The sequence below is a fragment of the Arvicanthis niloticus genome, chromosome 4, assembly GCF_011762505.2.
Source record: "Arvicanthis niloticus isolate mArvNil1 chromosome 4, mArvNil1.pat.X, whole genome shotgun sequence".
Taxonomy (NCBI): Eukaryota; Metazoa; Chordata; class Mammalia; order Rodentia; family Muridae; genus Arvicanthis; species Arvicanthis niloticus.
The window spans coordinates 103,057,683-103,080,859 of NC_047661.1; the positions used below are offsets into that span (position 1 = coordinate 103,057,683).

The 23,177-nt window shown below is 35.8% G+C and overlaps 1 protein-coding gene across 2 annotated transcripts in view; it reads left to right on the plus strand.

Moving 5' to 3' along the window:
* Positions 1-23,177, plus strand: part of Ndst4 (N-deacetylase and N-sulfotransferase 4) — a 307,194-nt gene that overhangs the window by 186,999 nt on the left and 97,018 nt on the right. For both annotated transcript variants that reach the window (XM_076933217.1, XM_034500339.2), the window contains exons 5-6: positions 3,216-3,401; positions 5,414-5,542. In XM_076933217.1, coding sequence (XP_076789332.1) covers positions 3,216-3,401; positions 5,414-5,542 — 315 coding nt within the window. The remainder of the gene's footprint in view (positions 1-3,215; positions 3,402-5,413; positions 5,543-23,177) is intronic.

The following is a 23,177-nucleotide window of genomic DNA, read 5'->3' on the forward strand; positions in this document are numbered from 1 at the left end:
ATTTTATTTCCTTAACTATCATTTGTGTCTATCCTAGACGGGTTGAATGCTTCCTGTATTTACATGGAAAGGTCTTCCCAAATCTGTAATTGTCGTGATCTTGTGTAAATACGACATTTAGTTTATGTTTTAGTTGACCAGCTCTCTGTGAATTGGATTTTAAGCTGTGGATAGTTAAGAATGACGCTTTCTAGTTCAGTAACCCCCTTGATAACAGGAAAAGACTTACGAGAGGATTCCTTTTCACTTTCTGTTATCATTTTGATTGAAAATGTATAAACTCATAATTACCTAGGGTGATTTACTATTTTGATTGAGCTCTAGTTGCCCCTGCGATATCATGACCTTACAGATAGTATTGAATCGAGCCTCGAGAAATCAATAAGTCTAATAAAATCATTTTTACTGACCCTTCCTTCCTGCTCACTGAGTCGACTGCTTTTCCCTCCTGATTTTTCATGAAAAGTTCTACAATTCCTTTTACTACCTATCAAAAGTGAAATGCCTTTTTGTAGAATGAATATAGTTGTTTGTTATTTCAATTCCTTACGCAGACTTTATCTTAATATCTGTTTGTGTGTCGCTACCATGCTTATCTAACTTGTAAGGCCTCACATATGGAATAAAGCAGCAGACCATAGTAGAAAGTGAGGCCAACAAATTTCTTGTTGAAGCATATTGGGGTTTCTGCAATCTTGTTTTGTCATATGCTAAAATGACATAAAAGGGGGCTTACAACACCTTTGTAGAAAACAGTTGCAAGGATACAAACATGGAAAAAATTTTCTTTTCCATGTGTCACAAGTGCTGTTCCAGGCAAAGAAGCCACAGCAATTCTATTTACCTGACACAGGGATGTGAACACCCTTTTCCTAGACTTCTTCCACAAGGAAGCCCATCTCTGTTTCATTGGCAGTGTGATGGTGGGCTGGACACCTTGTTTACTGGGTGATCACTTATCTGCATCATTTCTAGACCCTCATATTCATTCTCATTTACCAGGCACCAGAACAAAAAGAGCCAGCATTGGTTGCAGGTCAGTGAAGGCTGCTGTGATGGGTCCAGTGACACAGGCACTGCCTCTTTAGAATTTTCCAACATTGTTTTGTACAAGAAATTCAAATTAAACGTTGGGGTTTATCTCAGTAATAGAACATTCTCTTGGCATTAATGAGGAATGGGATTTGCTTTCTGGACCCACAAATATGACAGACAAGAGGAGCAAGGAGGAGAGATGACAGGGGAGGGGAGAGGAGAGGAGGAGAAAGAAGGAACGGGGAGAAGAGAGAAAGAGAGGAGGGAAGAGGCTCTTTCACAAAATGCAATTCTTTGCTAAGAAATCTGTTTTTGCTCACGCCTAGGATAAGGCTCTAGTTTATTTTACAGCATCGATTTCATAATTCAGTATTTTTATAGAGTCATTTATTATAATAGATGTAAGAAAATAGTCTTGATGAAATAGAACTGAATTTGGCTACAAAATAAGGGCCATCTCATAAAAAGAAACTAATAGTGACATGAGCTATATAGTGCCCATCTTTGGGGCCAATGTGGCATGTGGGTGAGGCCGCAAAGATCCACTCACTCCTTGCTGCTCATTCAAGACCTAATTCTTTCCCTGTGCTGTGTGCCTGTAACAGATGATATAAACAGCAATCATCAACAATTTTGTGCTTGGTTTATTGATTCAATCAACTTTCATATCTGACTGTATATCCTCATTTATAAGCTCAATTGATGAGATTCGACCCTACAAGACTTTATGAAGCACATACACATTTAAAGGGAAAGTTATAAAAAGAAGTAGAAATTAGAAAGCTGCATGTTTATTTCAAAAACCTAGAAAGATAACATCAATGACTGAAATATTTTCATATTCTTGTTTTAAATTTTACCTGTAGTCATTTAAAGTTGACTATATATTAAAGTACCTTACAGTAAATTGTATGCCTCATAAAGTAAATTAAGTTTCTAAAGTTTATGGCAAAGGGTGAAACCTAATTTTTACCTTCCCATTATCTTTTGCATACAAAACTATCCTGGACTTTAACTCTTTCTCACTCTCCATATCCATTAATGCCCTATCCTTTAAACTGACCTGTGCAATCTTGTTTTGTTACAAATTTTCATCTAAATTTTATCACAGAAATAACTCCTTAATATATGACTTTGATCTTGGCATTCCACTAATTTCTTCTTGAAGGAGATAGCAAATATGTTAGCCCTCCAAACTCAAGAGATTCAAATAATATTAAATACAAACAAACAAACAAAAAAGCTCTAATTACTTTATGGATCATATTTATATTCCTATGGTACTTCAGTACTACATCCCATGCATGCATGTGAATACACACACACACACACACACACACACACACACACACTGTGTCCTTCCATATTCCTCTTCTATGTTTAGGTAACTTCTCACTTTACACATTTTTATGTTTTTCTTCATCTGACTGATAAAGGGATACATTGTGACTAAATTCTCCCAGGCAAGAAATAAACAATGTCTACCTAAGGTCCCAAAGACAGACACAGCCATGATTCTGCCAAAGTTTACTATGGGGATCCAATGAGTTTACTGTGCTTCCTAACACAGGAATTGGAGCATTCCTTCCCCAACCAGCTACATGTGAAAAGCTTTACCATCGGGGTAAAAATCTTCTCATAACCACATACTTCATAGATGGTGTTCCAGTCTTCCCTGGCCTATGTACACCCAAACCCTTCTGGAGGAGGTCACTTGCAATTAAGGCAAAGTTGCATAAAACAGGTGACAGGGAGAAAATGGAAACTTTAGTGAGAATTGCATGCCTTATTCCAAGATGGAATTCAGGAATGTTCATTATTCCCAAGGCCACCTGGGGTTACCTTTTGCAAGGAGGACATCTGAGTGTTCCAAGATGGTGCCCCGTTGCCTCGGAGGACAGTCACTCACGACATTACCATCTTCTCAAACTTAATGTGTGTAAATATCACACTTAATTTTATACACACATAACAAGCTCAAAGAAGGTACATTCATTATAGTGCAGCATCAGATGTCTATGATGCTGATGAACCGAAGAAAGATTAAAATCTCCATCTTCCTATTTTGATATTTCCTCCTACTTAATAAGAATCTTAATATATATGCCAAGTAAGTATGAAGACTTTTTATTGACTCAGTTGGTTCCACATCATAATGGTGTTCTTCTGACTTCTTTTAGGAACATGGAATTCCGATCAACCTGGGCTATGCAGTGGCCCCACATCACTCAGGGGTCTATCCAGTCCATATTCAGCTGTATGCAGCTTGGAAGAAGGTCTGGGGTATTCAGGTCACCAGCACTGAAGAGTATCCACATCTGAAACCTGCACGGTACAGGAAGGGCTTCATTCACAATAGCATCATGGTGAGCACATACTGCTGTGTCTGAAGGCCCTTGATACCTGTGTGTAAGTGAAGGGATAAAGAGTTTGCACAAGGATGCAACACAGAACTTCTTTTTCATGACTATCAGAAGTTTCCACCATGCCATAAAGATGACTGTTTATACAATGCCATTTTATTTGACTGCATGCTTGCTTCCAAAGATGTAGAATGATTTTAGTGAGTGTATAACAATCTGGAAATAGTGGGGATGAAGTTCAGATAGATTATCCATTGACATTTTCAATTTGAAATTTAGTCTGGGGCTCTTATGCTTCTTCTAAGGAATTCCTCAATACTATTTGTTTGAGCAGTTTTAAAAAGAGCTAGAGGTAGGTTGCTGCTCCATGGATCAAGAAACAACTCACCAATCAGTTCCCTGACAACAAATAAAAGGACAATGACATCTGAAAGCTAAATCCATCTGGCTAGTGTTTTTTGACTTTCAGGCATTCAGAGCATCTTAGGACATGGTTCATTTTCATTCTTTCTTTCTTGCATATTTCAAGGAAAGGCAGCATATAATTTCTTTCCAAATATATTAACTAAAAATCTACAAATACAATTTAAGAAGGATGTATCCATTATGAGAAATGAGAGCAAAACTATATGAATTTTAGATTGGAATTTAGCATCATTCATTGAACAAAAAAAAGTGGCACCATTTCTTTGGTTATAAAATAGACAGTTTTAAAATTCTCACCCCCAGTTTCAGGTATCTTTGAGCAAGTTTCCATCATTAGTTGTCAAGATTCTCCCTTGACAAGGAAGCATTTCAAACTGTCTCCTTTCTGTTCAATATTTACACGAACCCAGTCCATTACTCACATTGCTACTAAAACTATCTATCCATCTATCTGTCTGTTTCTATATCTAATCTTTATCTAAAAAGAAAAGACAGAAATATATAGCTACCTGAATTTGCCCTGCAGTAGTTTTGTCATAGGGCTTTAATTATTTAATTATTATAATGTACCACCTGTGGACCAAAGAACGTAGATTGTTACTTTGTTACTGGAAATCATTGATAATGCCAAGAGTACAATTGATGTCTAAGAAATCAGGAGAAATAAAAACAATTATTTACATAAATTTAAAAGCAGCAGAAGTACTGAGATTTCTTTTTTTTTTCTGAAACCACTCAATATATCATAAAAGAAATATTCTTTTCAGCCAAGACTACATGTTTTTATTTACCTTGAATTCACTCATGAAAATTAACTGAAGGATAAATGCCATCATGGCTTTCTTGGATAACTGAATGCATTACCCAATAGATAATTTATTATTCAAAATATATATATAAATTTTTATATATATAAAATAATAATTTTTATTTTAAAAATTATTTAATTATATAAATAAATTATTTAATTATATAAATAAATTTAATTATATAAATAAATTATATAAATAAATTATTTATAAATAATTTATTATTCAAAATAAGATTTTTAGAGCCAACTTGCTGATTTGTTTTATCTGTTTTACATCCAGATTTACAGAAGCATTAAACAAAAATATTCCAGAAACAGTCATTAAATATTTTGATGACTACTGAAATGAATTTAAAGTCTGGGTGTGGTACAGACAAAGCAGGGTGGAGATGATGAGGAGAGTTTACTTTGAATCCCTGAACCTGTGTATTATTCAAGCCTGAGTATCAGAAGCAAGAAGAGAAGCTTAATGAGACGACAGTTTAACTGTGGGCACTGTCTGCATGAAATGAACCCTAGGACAACTTTGTATTCTTTAACGCAAGTCAGGCAGGAGTTCATATTTACAGAGCTAAATTAACTGGATGCATATTCTAAACTACAAATTGTAAAAATTTTTTGATTATGTTACTCCAACTGACATGTATAAAAGTAAACCAGCATCAACTCTTGATTGAAGTAAGGCATCAGGAACTGTTTCTGACTGTAAACTTGTAAGAGTAGGAACAGTTCCTAGTTAAATCTTACCAGTGTGCTGTTTTTACCTCTTTGTCCTCAGGTCCTCCCTCGACAGACCTGTGGGCTGTTCACACATACTATTTTCTACAAGGAGTATCCAGGAGGACCTCAAGAACTGGATAAAAGTATCAAAGGAGGTGAACTTTTCCTCACAATCCTTCTAAATCCAGTACGTTCTACTCATACATTCTACAGTAGTGGCTGTGTTGTCAAATAAGTTGTATTTTTAAATGTAAATCATGAGGATATTTTTTCCAGGCAAGGTCTCACTAGGTATCCTAGCTAGATTATAGCTTGTTATGTAACTTAAGCTTGGGATAAACTCACAGAGATGTTCCTGACTTTGCCTCTAGAGGGATGGGTATACTACCACACGCAGATCATGACTATATACTTTATGAGCAAAATATTTTACTGACCCTGAATTGAAATCTATATTTCAAATCCTTTCTTTGATACAATTTGATTTCTTGGGAAATTTTTACTGAGAATATAATGGTTGTGGATTTGAACATGTGTGTGTGTGTGTGTGTGTGTGTGTGTGTGTGCATTTGTGTTTTATTTTATTGTGCTGTCATATTTTTCTTGTATCCCTAATTCATGAAGTCTTTATCAAGAAAGATGTTAACTTTTCTATTTCTTTTTTTTTTTAAAGGAATTCTTTTTTTTTTTTCTTGAAGAACTATTGGTTTATTTTATATATAGAAGTACACTGTCTTCAGACACACCAGAAGAGGGTGTTAGATTCTATTACAGATGGTTGTGAGCCACCATGTGGTTGCTGGGAATTGAACTCAGGACCTCTAGAAGAGCAGTCAGTGCTCTTAACCACTGAGCCATCTCTCCAGCTCCCAACTTTTCTATTTCTTTTGTTCACAACTAGATGATTAGATTCTTTTTATTCATCATTCATTTATTTAAATGATAAATAGATAATGTTCCATGATTTTCATATTCTGTACCATCCTTTCATTTTTGGAATAAATCCCATATAAGCATAGCTAAGAATTATTTTAATACATCGTTGAGGTTGTTTGGTTAGTGTGTCTCATGTATCCCACCCTTGAGGGTTTTTGTACCTTGAGGGTCCTTATAGAGGACATTAACAAATAATTCCTTTGCTTTTGTTGTGGTGTTCTCTGTATTTACTCCTGAGATAATTCTGGTCTCATAACAGGTGTTTGGAAGTTTACTTCTTCATCAACTTTTTGGAAAAATTTGAGAAAAAATAATATTAACACAAAATAGTTGCTTGGTGTTCAGTGATGTCAGGAAATCCTGAATCCCTGTGTAGAGAGTATTTTTGAGATTGTAACATAATTACATCATTTCCTTCTTTCCTTTTCTTTCTCCACATCCCCCATATTCCCTTATTGCTATCTTTCAAATTCATGGCCTCTTTTTTCATTAATTGTTATTGTATACATGTATGTATACAATAACTGTATTTTTAAATATAACCTGTCCAGTCTAAATAATGTCATATGTATGGACATATTCTGAGCTGACAATTTGGTATTGGATCACCAGCAGATGTCTTCTAACCTGCAGAAGACTACTTCTGTCAATGTCAACATCCCTCAGTTGCCTGTCGTTCTTTGTGTAGGGTTGAAGCCTCTTGGTCTTTTCCTCATTCATTTTGGCGCTTTTATTACTATCAACCATGTTCATCTCATGTTTGGGCAGTAGCTTCTGAAACTCCTAAAAGACACTTCTTACAGTAAATTCTGATCATCTGTCTCTTAAGGTCATTCTGCCCCTTTTGTAGAAATGCTCTCTGAGCATTAGGTGCTGCAGTGTTTGTTTCCATTGGACAAGGACACAACTCTGTATTTGGATTGGTTGTGGTTTCTGTAGTCATCTCTATCTGTCGAACACAAAATGTTTTCTTGATGAGGGGTGAAAACTACATTTATATGTAGAAATAAAGGGAAAATGATGAAATTGACTTTAGGGATTGTACTGGTTTAATAAAGTAAGGATTTAGGTTCTCCTCCAGTACCCATGATGTCACTAGCACTGAGTAGTTGCCTAGGTTTCCACTATTTATTTTGTATATGTGCATGAGTGATTTTCCTGACACTGTTTGCGCATCAAGTGCATCCATGATGATCCTAGGGGTCAGACGAGGGCATTAGATTCCCAAGAACTGGAGCTACAGATGATTACAATCCAATTTTCGTGCTGGAACCTGAACCTAGGTCCTCTTAAAGAGCAATCAGTAATCTTAAACACTGTCTCTCTAGTCCCTGTTAAGAAATTTAATTACTGGCTTAATTTTCCTCTTCATTGATTTGTTCAGAGCTTCTCTTTGTGGCTTTGTTACACTTATATTTCCAGAAAATTCCTGTACCTTGATTTGTTGATATGTGATACCTATGGTAACCTCAAAATCGTTCCTATTTTGTAGCAGCAATTACATTGTTTCTTCTTTTGTCTCTGATTTCATTATCTAAAACTTACATTTTTTTCTACTCTGTTAACTTTATAAATTTTTTAAAATTCCAACTTGGAGTTAATTGATTGATTATAGATTGATATTGTTTTTATCATCTCTAATTTATTTATTTCTGCTGTAGTTATAACTTTCTCCTACTTTATGCTCATGTGACTTTTATGCTACATTCATTTTTAGGTCTTTGAGGTATGAAGCCTCAAAGTTTATTTGACAACTTTCTTTTTTGTCTTCCTGTTAACAGTCAACATTATCAATTCCCTTTCAGAATTTTTTATAATTTCTTTCAAGAGAAGTCGGTAAATTTTAGGTGTACTAAAGAGACAGTAGAGTTCATCCTCCAAACAGTATGATTATTTGTAATTCTTGCCAAGAAGACACAACTTTATTAAGCATATGTGGATATATGTAATGTATTTAAAATATAATAATTGTTAATTAGCCTCTTAATGTTTTTCACATTCTTAAAATATGGTAAATATATATATATTAATAAATAGTTCTATAGTCCAAATTTAACATTTTTAATTTAATCAGCAGCACATGTTTAGTCCAAATAGTATTTCAGGTTAATAAGTATATTATAGGTTAATATATCAGTAGACACAGTTAGAATCTCTGAATGTGTAAAGCTGAATTGAAAATATGTAATGATGAGTCATTATCTTACACTCAGGTAACCTAAGACTTAATCCTTTACTAACTTTTTAGCATCTGATACAAAGTTTGGTTAATTTGTTTAAATTGTGTCCTTTTAGCTACAAAAGTGCATAATAAATATATGTGCAGAGGCACAGTAGTGTGGGACTGTATGACCATGAGATGTCTGGTTTATCTCAGCTCTGATTTTTCTCCCATATGATTTCATTTCTGAGGCCTCAGACAAGCATGTCCTCATTTACATCTCATTGCACATGGAACATAGGAGATAATGGGGTTTATGCTATAACCACCTTGCTTAATGTAAGAAATTTTCATGCACATCACAAGAGGTGAATGCTCTAAATAAAACTAGAAAGGAACACTGGCTATGTTTGAAATGGCTTTTTGTTAGGTAATTTATATAAAATATTTTAAAGTCATAAGGAAATCTAATGTAAACAAACCTGTGTTGCTTGAAAATTATAAAATAACTTGTAAATTCAACAAGAATGGTAAATTATATTGGGATAGAAATGTGTTATCTTGATATTAACCTCTTCCCATTAACGTGAATATTTACATATATCAAAACAGAGAAGACTGTTGGATTTGTATGTTGGGATGTGAAGAATATGAGAAAAGAAAAAAATGGAGGCTATGTATTCTTTAGCATGAAACTTGATTTTTTAAAAATTACCACAGAATTATAAAAGATAATTATCAAAAATTGAGATTACATGTGAATGACAGTGAAAATTAAAACGGAAACATTTACCTTTCCTCAGTCCTCATTGAGAATATATTCTCCGTAGATGCCCTGGTCCCTTTGTCTTCGTTTTCATTCTCTGGTTTCCCTCTTGATCCATATGTGCTCTAACCCCCTTAAGAGGAATTCAGTCATCATCTGCACACTGCACGTTGCCTCTTCTATGTATCCGGCCCATCTTTGATGGCTTCTAGCCTTTATTGCTTGAATGCCTAATTACTAGGCTTCTACATCTAGCTTTCATATTGAATCTAATACAATTCATAAAGCATCATTCTGTGATGTAAAGGATTTCTATTAAAATAGAAAATAATACAGAGTTTCATATTCCATCGATAGTAGCGATGAGCCAAGAAAACTATCCTTAGCACTGTAAACCTCTCTTAAGAGGCTCAGCATGCCATACAAATGTGATTTCAAGCACAAAAGAGAAGAAAGGGGGGGTTCAGAAGTCTCCTTGTATTTAATGACAAACTGCTTTTGTTTTTAGCATTGAAATTGGTGGAGAACTCAAGATAGACTATTTGGATAAAGCAGCTAGATCAGCACACAGAAAACAAAAAAAGAAGTGGGTAGTGCAGATAGAACAGCCTATCCTGTTATGGTACTACAAAGTCTGGATTGGACAAATGATCCACAGGGATGTATTATTAAACGGTGTGGCTCAAAATATGCACAGTGAACAGATGTAGCAATCAAAGTAGACACCATTCAGTTTTAAAGAAACATGCTACAGATATCATGACCCAACACAGCAAATAGTGGGCGACTTTAATACTTCACTCTGACCCACACAGAGGTCACCCAGAAAAAACTAAATAGAGAAGCTCTGAAGCTAAATGACATCATAAATCAAACAGATCTAACAGTCAGCTATAGACCATTTCATCCAAACAATAATGAATGGACTTTCTTCTTTACAGCTTTATAGAATTTTCTCCAAAATAGACCAAACATTAGGACACAAAGCAAATCTAAACACATTTATGAATATTGAAATAGCATCCTGCATATTACCTAACAACAAATGGAATAAAACTGATATCAGCAAAATTAGAAATGACAAAAGTACACAAACTCATGGAAACTGCAACAACGCACGGTTGAAGATAAAAATAAAAAATACAAACTATTAAAACCTATGACATTTTCTCTCATCAGGTTTACAACACTCTGTGTTCACAAACTGGAGAGAGCTCATGCTTATAACTTAATGTTGCACCCAAAGTCCTAGGATGAAGAAAAACAAACAACAAATGAGTACACAGGTAGAGACAATAAAAATTAGGGCTGAAATATTTGTGTAGAGTGGCGAGAGGTCCACCTTTCCAATCCCCAACCACTTTAGTATATCTGTTATTATTGTCCTTGTTAGGCTCATGGTCATGCAGTCATGTCGGACATTACTAATTGTCTCATTACCGACTGAGATACATTACACACTATCTCAGCAACATCCTCAACCCTCTAGCTTTAACCGGCTTTCTGTTCCCTCTTCTCTAATGCTCCCTGAGCTTTGGGTACCTAAATTGTTTGGTAGACATATTCATCGAGACTGAGATCCAGAACTCTGCATTCTGATTGTGTGCAGCTAAGGAAAAACTGTAGAGTAGGAAAAACTGTCTTCCACAGGGAAGAGCATATTTATTGGTTATCTGGTACCAAGTGGTCTGTCCTAAAAACATACATACAAGCAGCATCACATAGACAGAGTAGGTTATGTTTAAGAATCTATACATATGTGCATGTAACAACAATTAATAAAAAAAGAGAGAGAGAGAGACCACACATTTGAAAGAGAGCAAAGGAGTGGGTATACAAGAGGGTTTGGGAGCAGGAAAGGGAAGGGAGAATTGATGTAATTATAATGTAATTATAATGTAATGATAACATAATCTCTAAAAGTAGTAAAAAGTAATAAGTAAAAAATCAAAATAGACAATGAAAATTAGGACTGAAATTAATGCTCTGGTATAGAAACCACAAAGGCCATGAATCTTTATGATGGAGGCAGGATGAATAAACAACAAGAACAAAATCACAAGAAAATCAATAAAATGTCAATAAAATGAAAAGTTGGTTCTTTGAAAAGATGAACAAGATTGACAAATATTTAGCCAAATTAATCAAAAGGAAGCTAGGACTCAAATTAATAACATTAGATATGAAAAGAAAAACATTACAACAGATACTGAGGAAATTCGGGGAAGCTTAGGAACATAGTTTTAGAAATCTATACTAAAATATCTAAAAGAAATAGATGAACTTCCAGATATAAATGACCTACCAAGTTAAATCAAAATTAAGTAAATAATTGAAATAATCTTTTTTTTAAAACTAATGAAAAAGAAGCAACAATAAAACTCTCCAAACTTAAAAAAAAATTAAGAAAAAAACAAGAAAGAAAGAAACAAACAAACAAAAATAGTCCAGGCCCAGATGGATATATTGTAGGAACTAACCTGACCGTCAGAGAAAAACTGAAACAAAATTTCAATATATTGTTCTTGTTTGCAAAATACAAGGCGGGCCATGAATGCAAATATACCAGTGATAATATTGGCTTCAAGTATTCTTATCAGATATTCTTTTGTAGAGTAGAATAAATCCACGAAATCTAGCAAGGTAAAACCTAACAAAAAGTAACGCCAACTTCCAATTCTTTTCATGGAAGCTCATGGAATATTCTGAGTTGTGTGGTCTTGAGCATTGTACAGGGACAGCTGTGGATCCCCACTGGACATACTAAGAGTGACTGTAGCTAAGATGTTCCTAACAGAACTGTAAGAATATGAAGTCAGTCACTTCAATTATTTCTGAGATAGCAATAGTCTGAGATTTCTGTGCTCTCGAGTTTTAGAAAAATACTCTGTAAAGTTTTAGAAAAATACTTTCATTGTACAACATAAGGAATATAATATGAGTTTCATTGAAAAATTACAGGCCGGTATTGTACATTTTTAAATTTGGAAGAAACAAGACATCAACACATGTCATCAACACATGCAAGAATAGATAAAGTTTGATGATGTTTACTTTTAGATACATGGTAAAGTGCAGAAGTATCTTCCATCACTAGCATCCTGGATACAATGCTATTTGCAGATGTGACAGAATCATTTTGAATTTTGATCAGTAGTGTCTGAAATTATATACATTTTTCTATCTAAGAACCTATAAGGCTAAGAAAGCTTGAAGGTTCATGAAGCACTATACCAATATTCCTTCCCTCTAGTGTGCTTAAAATAGATTCAGAAAATATATAGTTCTTTCTATCACCTTGGGAATTCATGAGCCTGAAGGAAGGGAACTAGGTTAAATTACTTGAAAATTTCTATATGTTTCTCCCGTCTAACTTCTATAACTACTGTGAAGTCTAAAAATCATGAGCTCTACTAGGAGGGGCGGCAGAATTTTCACCCTGCTTTCAACATTAATATTCATGTTCTTGGTGTTTTCTACACCAAAGTAGAGCTGTTCTTTCTGTGGTCAAATGTCCACAATATTATTGTTGTTCTTTATGCATTTTCAACAGTTTTTAATATTAATATTGTCTAGCTGACACTTTGAAATGTATCTTATTGATGTGATTATTTTAAGCTCATTTTTGCTATTTTTAAGTCAGTGTATTATGAACATCTCTGTGTGGGTTTGTCCATGTGCAAGTGGTACCTACAGAGGTCAGAAGACTACCCCAGATTCCCAGGCACTGGATATGTAGGTAGTTGTAAAGCATTAGATATGGAGACTAAAACCTAAGTCTAGTCCTTTGTAAGAGCAGTACACAGTATTAACCACTGATCCCCTTTCTAAATCATCGTTTCTGTGATTCTACACATTTAAAACCATGACATTAATTTCTAACGTACCTTAAAACTGAAAGTGTGAATTTGAATAATTTTTACATTCCAAAATCTAGTTATCATTATACATTAGGTCATTGGTTTCAGGAAACTATGATGAATTGGGTGTCCCGATTTTCTTGAATTCCAACTTGCTTTGGCCAAATGAATATCTAGATTGAAAACTGTATAGAGCCATATGAATGACAGCTTGAAAGAATAGCTAGGCTCCTGCTCACTTAACATTCTGATAACTCTCTGTTATTTTTCTTAGATTCCTATCATGGCCTCATCTCATATTGATATTTTCCTGCACTGTTTCTCACTTGTCAAATACTAACATGTATTTCCCTAGTGCCAAATTCTTCTTGTATTTTCAATATAATCTTTGTTCAGACAGGAAGAAATATAATTTAATCATGTCTGAGGTGAAACAGCTTATACTAGGTAGCTTACCATCATTCAAGTAGAGACACTAACCTATAAAATATGCAGTAACTGACAATAGCTTTAAAAAAAAAAAGAAAAGAAAAAGGTCTGAAATCTTATCAGACAGTGTCATCGGTAACTAAAAACCTTGAAATGAATATGCCCTACTGGATCTAATTTTTCCTTTCCTCATTTTGTGTCACAAAATGTACAATATGAAAATAGGAATTTCTAGGTATTTTAAGTAGATATAATTGAAAACCTGAAGCAAATACCAGATATTGGCCTTTGGGGATGAGGTAGCACTCATGTATTGGGGAGATGTTATTGAGTCCAAGTGGCATGTTTGCCAGTGTTCTGGATCATTTGAATTAGCATTAAAGTACAAATTCTGGAGACAGAATATTTACTGTGACTTCAAAACAATGCTAGATTCACTAAGCCTTGTGAGGTCTACTGGCTTCTTGTTAAGTTCAGATAAACCAGCCTAAAAGAGTGCCCCACTTGGATCTGACAGAAGACTATAATTCAACTGCAGTAATGTATTTCTGAAGGGTCTCACATGAAGGTTCAAGAAGGATGCTAAGGTAGACTCTTGGGAGTACAGGGTTTATTAAAAGAGCTATTAGCTCTGTGGACAGGCAGAGGGACAAGAACATGATGGAGAATCTCTCAGTCCTGTTATGAAGGGGAAAGACCTACAGGTACTAATGTGAGCAGCAAGTGAATTCTAACATTACATATTTTATATTTCAGTCTTTTGTTTTTGTATGTATAAAGAAGTAGAAAAGTAATTTCATAGGGAAGTAAAGTAGACCCAAGAGATAATAGGTGACAACTCAACTACCATCTTCTGAGCTGAAATTTGATGGCATAGGATTAGGCAGGGGCTTCCTTACCTGGAGCCAAGACCAGGTGTTGGGCTTTGGGACTGAGGGGTCATTCAAGCATTGGAGAGGTTACTGAGTTCAAGTAGCATGTTTGGTGGTGTTCTGAATAGCCTGCATTAGCATGAAGATTAAAGAGGGAGCTACCTATGGATCAAGACGCAAAACAGTTATTAAAAATGTAATCACAGCAATGCATACAAAGTATATGATTGTAAGGAATATCTGACCGCCGTTGAGAATAGACTACTCCAGACCACGCGGTTCTAAGTGGGAAAAGGTTTATTCAGGGGAAAGGGCAAAGGTGGGGAGAGAAGTAGAGGCCGGCCATGACCACGTGGAGAGAGAGGAAGGGGGGGGGGAGGGGACAGAGAGGGAGGGGGTGTAAGAGCAGGGTAAGAGAGTAAGACAGCAAAAGAGCAAGAGAAGAAGAGAGGGAGTAAGAGAGAGAGGAGGGGGCAAGCAGCCCCTTTTATAGTGGATCAGGCTACCTGGCGGTTGTCAGGTAACTGTGGGGAGGAGCATACCTGGCTATTGCCAGGTAACTGGGGATGTGGAGTTTAGAAGGAATACTAACAATGATGAGTTTCTAAATTCCTTTGAATTTGAGATGAGTGAGTAGAAAACAAATAGAAGAATTAAGGATAGACCTGGCAGATGAGAGACTGTGCATAAAGGTTGTTTTTGTTGTTGGTGGTGGTGCTGGTGGTGGTATTGCTGTTGATGGTGGTGGTGGTCATGGTAGTGGTGGTGGTCATGGTAGTGGTGGTGGTGGTGGTGGCAGTGGTGGTCCAGTTTGCTGCTGTTGTTTTATCTTTTATTTCCAAGAAGGCACCAGATAAAGGTAGGTCCTAATCAGGTGGCCACATACCTACTCAAAATTAACCCATTAAGTAGTGTTTGAGCAAATAAAGTAATAGATTAACTCAACACCAAATTGGCTTTGGACCTGTAACATTTAACTTTCCACGCTTGAACATGCCCATCATCAAAGCTGTAACAATGTAAGTGTAACTGGTTGGAGGTCCAGCCCAGAAGGTGCTTCCTTTTGAAACCTTCGTTTATAGTACATGGTAGCTCATGTAAAAGCACAGGTAAGAGTTTACACTAGAGTCTGAGAAAGCTGAGATTTCAGGAAGGCAGCTCTTCAGGAAAGAGAAATGATTACCAAAGCTGCTAAGGAATTTTTCTGGATTCTATTATCTATCAACCATATTACAACCCAGATATAATTACTTAGTTTTGTTCTCTGTATCTAGTGTAACACTGATGAAGCTGAGCTATTATACCTAATAGTAAAAGAATTTAAAAATCAGTATGGCTAAAAGGAACAAAGATAACAACAACTGAAGTATTTCTGTTTAAATTAGAGCCCTAAGCTTAGAGGCCTATCTGACTTCCCTTTGCATTGCTGCTAAACTGTTCATACACTTGGACTGGCTAAGGAGCTTTCCTTCGTGCATATTATCAGCCTGTGAGTTTGTAGAGGCTCATGCAAGTGCAGTGTGCATTGGATTAGCTCTGGCTCTTCAGATACATTAAAGGCAGCAGTGATACACGGGGAAACATCTGCAAGAAATCACCTGAGCCGAAGTCTCAGGATATTTCCTTTTTAGGAGTGAAAAGACAATAGAGAAGCAGACCAGACGAGTGAGTTCCTTTACAGAAATCTTTCTCTTGCTCCCTACAACAAAATAAGACAAAGTGATATTTCAAGTCTGATATTCAGGCACTTCGCTATAATTTTTGAGAATCTTAATTTCATTTTAGAACATGGCTCTTTTCAGAAAGGCATACTCCCCTGAGCACCCCTGACTCTCTCATGAAAGAGTCAAAGCTACACATTTCATGCAGAACAAAACAATTAATCTCATCTATTCCAAACACGGTTTTCTAAGCCACAACATTGATAACTTCTTACTTGGAGTTGTGGGCTTTGTACAGGTGTTTGCATTTATTTTTCTAGAAATTAACAGCTAGCTTGTCTACTGCAGTGAGTGTGCTGTTTTTCAGACAGGGACTTTGAAGCAATTAGAGTTATTGGGATCTCTGAGCCTTTGCCTTCCAGCCCAGGAGAACAGCCACCAGCTGTGTGAAGAATGGCCCCCCACAGAGTGTATAGATTGTGGGAAATTCTATTTCCACTCACAGAGAGACCTACAATCACCTACTTCTCCTCCCCCACCCCATATCTGATTTTCTTTTTCTCTTCCTTAAAGTTTGCTGGAGGAACCTTTACAAAAGGACAGGAACCACCATTTCCACAGTGATTCACACTCACAGCAGGGATTTTGTAAATTCTGAAGTCAGCTAAGATTCCCTGGACTTACAATGAATGATATTATTCTTTCTGTTCACTCTGAAAACCAAGATCAGAGATAATATAATGAGACTGAATAATGCGGGCAAAGCTTTCATTTTTTCTGAATTTTTTTATTAATATGTGTTTTAATCTTCTAGAATAGAATTCACTTATAAATTAGTAACACAGAATTTAAAGTCTGCTATCCCAAAAAGAACAAAATATTTTTGCCTTCTTATCCCGAATCCTGCCTTCACAATTTAAAGAAAAGCCACTCTTCTTGTACAGACATGTATGCATCTTTCCAATGCGAAAGTTGGCTCGGGTCCTAAAAAAATGCTATTTGCATTCCTCTGTATTTCCAGACTGTGAACAAGTCCATAAGATCACATTGTGTTTTTTCTTATGATATTGTTTTCATAGAAAAATAGAAACAAGAATTTTTTTGGAAAAGTTTATCTCAATGTATTGTAACTAGACATTTTCCCTTCCCCCAAGCACATAATGAAAGTAGTAGAAAAGCTTTTCAGCATAAATAAATTTTCAACAGTAGAATAGACAATCTCCTACTCACGTGGCTGTTAGTTAAAACAGAAACAAAGAAACCAAAATTAAAAATGTGAACTTTATTTATTTTCACTATTCCAAAGAGTTCAACGTTCCGTATTTTTATTATGTTTTCTGTAAGTTACATGTGACATGCATATTTTTAGTGGTTTGTTTTATATCCTTAAGATTTTTTTAACAACTAATTCAGGAGGCGGCTTATAGGTTAAGCAAACCAACATGACTTACACAGTCACAATGAGCTGAATTCAGATCCCTGCAACCTACACTAAGCCATAGTGGGCTTGTGCACAGCAGAAAGCCCACCACTGTGATGTAAAAAAGGAGGGTCCCTGGGTTTCCTGGCAGCCAGACTATCTGACAAACAGCCATTCTGTTTAGGTTCAGGGAGAGGCTTTGCCACAAAGTAGTTTGTGGAGAGGGGTGAAGGAAGACACAGACACCCTTCATTGAACACTCAGAGACACAGGCACCTGCACGTGTGTAAGCCATACCCACAAAAACACACACGCACATACAGAGAAAAACAATTAGAAAATCAGTTTCTAAAGAGCATCTAAAGAGCTTATATTAAACAAACAAACTACAGTCAGCATGAAGACAGGTTTTCACGACTCCTCTACCTTGATTCTCCGTCTTTAATCCTTCCCTCAAGCTTGTATTAGGTTTCAGTTACTGTGAGTGAAAATGTATCATTTTTTTCCTCAAAAACATGTTGATAATTCCTGGGTCTGTATTTTACAAAAACTAAAAACCACTCCAGTTGTTTCAATAATAATTGATCAGTTGATGGTGAGACGGGAAGACGCGGGACGATGCCAATGCTGAGCTTGCTGAAATCCATTAAGAAATCACCTTATAAATCTTATTATTTAGTGTCCACCCACATCTGTCGTGAAAGTCACAGTTCATATTTACTTTCTTCTTCGAAGTGGATACAGTACTGCACTTTAAATTATCGATTAAAATAATGAGAAACTTGTTACGTCATTCGTAACGAATTAACCGGCATTTTCTAGACTGCCAGCCTTCACTATCATACTTCAGTCGTTTTGTTAAGGGGCTCTTCCTGATGAATTCTTTCTGTGACAATTCTACTGTGTGTATGTTCACCTATATTTTGAATTCAAAGAATACAGGACAACATTCTTCAGAGGAGATGATATTTGAATTGAACTGAGCAAAACTGCAGGTTCATCAGATACAGGAGTAGCATACTTGGGGTGAACTATGCAGATAGAATAGTAGGTGGGTTTCCAGTCAGAAGGAAGAGATATGCTATGCTATATTTGGTAATCTACTATGGAAGCTTGGAAGTTGTGTACCACATTGAGAATATAAGATAAAGTTATGGCCAGGCGGTGGTGGCTCATGCCTTTAATCCCAGCACTTGGGAGGCAGAGGCAGGCGGATTTCTGAGTTCGAGGCCAGCCTGTTCTACAGAGTGAGTTCCAGGACAGCCAGGACTACACAGAGAAACCCTGTCTCGAAAAACCAAAAAAAAAAAAAAAAAAAAAGATAAAGTTGTATTTGTCTGTAATAAGAAGATGAGGAAAAATTCAGCACGACGTGTTTACAACATGAGGTCTGTTATTCTGCTGAAAAGTAGAAATGAACTTAAATAAATGAGCACTTGAATGCAATAGTAATTGGTAAATTTTCCTTGTTTAACGTTTGGGAACATCGTCTGTTTCAGACGGTCTCAGGGTGCATCATTTCTGAAGCACGTGGTACATCTTCACCACATGACTGGTTGTTCTCACCATAACCCCACTGTTTCTCATTCAGATTTCACCTTGAGTCTTTCTTCCTGGCCTCCGAGGTCCCTATGCTTATTGAGCTGAATGTCACCCCTTGAGACACACAGAGAGCTGTGTGCATACCACATTTCACAGTGGGCTATTTAGTTTCTTAAATCTTCTCTTCAGCTTCACAATGTCTGTAACTGCTGTCTGCCACCCTCATGTAATGTTGGCCCAGAAGACTAAACATATTGATTAGCCACCAGCAAACGTATGCCATTGTACCTGCTCTGCCCAACACAAGATTCTCTCAGGAGTTCTTTACACTGTCTCATAAGAGAGGAAAGGAATGAAAAGCAGGGGATGGAAATGAGGAAGAAAGGAGACAAAAGAAAAGGAAGAGAAAAAGAAGGGAGGACATAGAAGGCCTTTTCTTGTGTAAAATAAGGGGATTTTACTATGTGATCAACTAACACAACTCAAAAGAAAATTTACTTTAAATTTTACTTATCAATATATCATGGTTTCCTAAGTGCTGAAGAAGTTATGCAAAATCCATATGCTAAAATATTACTATGTGTAAAATGAGTAAAATAAAATTATCTCTTACTATTTTACACAGAAAAAAAATTTTTTGAGTACATAAAACGATTATAGTTTGGAGGTAAATCTCCATTTGAAACATTAGAAATATAAATGATTTTTAATCTAAAGTGATATTTGAGGCTTGCCGAAAGCCCATGACTCTGGGTTTTGAATTCTGCTTAATTCTTTCTCCATGCTCCAACACATAAATCAGGCCACAAAGACACCCTCTATTATAAACGATTTACTTCATTGCATGTGTTGCTGCTGAAAATGTTCTGAGTGGTGTGTCAGTTGACTGTGCTTTCTGAGCTAATGTTAAATTATAAAATTTCTATCATTGCTTTTCATTCCAGTGAACAAATTGAGTCATCAAATACACTGCTTGCTCAGTCAGTCAAGACTGCACTTTCCGTTTGGCTGTGCTTGCTTGGTCCGTGAAGACTGCAGTTTTCCTTTGATTTTGTTTTTGACCAAAGCACCTCAGGTGTTTCTGCCAATGGTTTCTTTCTCTTTATTTTTCTGTTTTGCTTATTAATATTCTTAGTTTGAAGGTCTCTTAATTTTTATACTAATAAGCTTGTTTGTTGATATACTCTTAATATTTCATATTAAACATTGACTGCTATGCAAGTTTTGCCAAATGTATTATGAGTAGACTTAAAATCGTCTACACATTAAGTATGTAAAAATTTACCACAGGGACATTGACGACCTTACCAATTATGGCATATTTACAGATGATTTCAAAGATTAGGTGAGTTTAAATGAAATAAGAAAACTTTGTCAGTTTCTTTAGCATTGTTAAGAACTAGGATTCTCTTCCTTGTCCTCAGTCATCGATCCTATAGATCTGTCTCCATTGAACTTCACACCTAACAGAACATTCAGTGCTCAATTACCTCCCTCTGAGAACATTAACTAAAGCCAGAGAGGCAGCCAAGAGATTTAGAAGAAAGGAAAAGGTCATGTTCTTGTAAATTCAAAGTTCATGGTAACCCCAGCCCCCTCTAATGCTATGGAAATCACTCGTTTAAACCATGTAAAGATAAGATTCCAAGCATGGAGTATTTCTCTGATTTATAGCTATCATTTTTTAACACAATATAAAGTATTCAATAATGCTATTCAAAATATAAAATCCAAGACACAGAATCTTGCTCCCTCTTTGAAGCTGTTATTATGGCCACTTAAATTCTCTTTCACACACAGGTACACACTCAAATCAAATGAGAATAAAAGATGTGATGTTGAAATTGCTATCCTCTCGTAATATCTCTGCAGAAGTCCATTCTGTAGTTCACTTAAACAATTTGCTGTAGCAATCAAATCTCCACGACAGAGCTTTCTCTATGGGTGAGATATTGGCTTCATATGCACAGTTAAGGAATTATGGAATTCAGAAAGATAAAAGGGGAATTTAAATATATCACATTGCTGCCAATGTGAAACCGTTTCTAGCTTTTCTTTTGTTAAATACTTCTTGAAAATTATAGTGACTACCATGTAAAATGACTTTCAAATTTTTAGTGAGTTATCTTTACAGGATTAAAAGTTATGTCTACTGAGCCTGGTGACACATGCCTTTAACCACAGCATGTGGGAGGCAGAGGCAGGTGGATCTCTGAGTTAGAGGCCAGGTCTATAGAGGGAATTCCAGAGCAGTCAAGACTACATAGAGAAACCTTGCCTTGAAAAACAAAAAATAAAATAAATTAAAAGCTATGTTCACACTTGGCCATTATAACATCTCTCAATTAGCAAATAAGAACAAATATTCAACGCTATTTTATAAAATATCGTTAAATTGTTGCTTTGATTTCCATCTTTGCAACAACTCCACTAAGTGATGCTTAACCAGAGAACTGTGACCATTGTGGTCACATGGAACTCACTGTTTCTAGAACAAGGCTAACGACATTATTAAATATAGAAAGCACTGCCATGACCATTCTTAAGGCTCCAGGGTCTTCTACTTTAATCTTCTAATTAAACTCAAACTCTAAATCTTGGGCCCCTGACTTCCTTATCTACAATATCAAGCTGTAGGTTAAACTTTATTTTCTACACTCTGAATACGTCCCCCATCTTTTCTGAAGTTCTTCAAACAGGCAAGGTGGTAGTCTGGCCCCTGGAGTTTTAAGTCACTTTGTTTGGAATGTGTTTTTCTGAAGAGTTTGTAAACCTGATTTTTTTTTTTTATTTTGTACCTCTGAAGTCATCTCTCTTTGATAAGCTGACTGACATTTTCCCAGACACTCAGCAGCAGTTATCCTTTTTGAGTTTGTACAGCACTTGACACTCTACAAAGCATGTACGTGTCCTCCATCTTTCGATCCTCCTTTCAATACTGTGCTCTCCCCCTATGCCAGTTTTGCTCACTCTTCACTGGCTCCATATACCTAGACAAATGTTGTGGAGGGGGGAAATCTGAGGAGAACACTAATGACATAGAAATTATTAAACCACTGAATAGAATTAGAAGCCATTCTGGACTTTTCCATTCTGGACTTTTTCGTGATACCTTTGTGAGCTTCACAAATAAACTCTAGCCTGGAACTGGGGATTTTTGTTAGTCTGTGGCTCTTGGGAATTACATTATCACACCAAGTAATAAAACTACATAAACTTTCAAATACCTTATTTATTTTCTTTTATTCATTTTCTCTTCTGCATTGTCCTCCTTCTCCCTCCCAATTAAGGCACCCACCCAATTTTCACATCTTTTTTTTCATATCTCCTGTATCTATCTCCCTCCATGCATTTACCTGAACATTTCATACTGTCATTTTCCCTTATTGCTAGTAGTATTTCATAGTGTGCATACATCATATTTTTATTATCTACATATGTGTTAAATAATATTTAGGTTGTTTCCATTCCCTAGATATTATGAATAGAGCAGTAATGAACATGGATGAGCATACAGTATCTGTGAGTAAGATGCTGAGTCTTTTGGACATATACCGGGATGTAGTTGTGGCACATATAGAGGTTACTTTACAGTTAATGAGCAATATCATATACCATAAATGTCTAATAAAGTCTTTGCAAGTCTGAGATAAATTAAACTTAAGTTCACATTTCAAATCTCCAAAAGTTGTTTAATATGTCTCTCCCCTTTTACTAATGTGTTATGATGCTTCTCAAAAACTGCCTAATGCCTAAAGAATACTATAACTTGAGAAACCTTATTTTTTCAACTCTCAAACTTAAAAATATGCATAACAGCATATGATTATTCTTTTATAGTTCTGTATTCACCTCAAATCCATTATTACTTCAATGAATATGTAAATAATGGTTTTAGTAGAAAAGTTCCTTTATGTTCTTTTAGTACTGTGGTGGTTTAAATGACAAATGTTGCCCTTAGGCTCAGATATTTAAACATTTGCTTTCCAGTTAGTGGCACTGTTTAGGAGGTGGCACAGCAGTCCAGTAGAAAGTATATCATTGGAGCAGATTTTGAGGGCTCACTCTACTTCTAGTTTACTCTCTTTCCTAAATGTTTGCTGTTGAAGCTTCCTGTTCCTGCTTCAATGCTTATAACTTTCTGCCATGTATAGCCTATGATTATGGATACATAT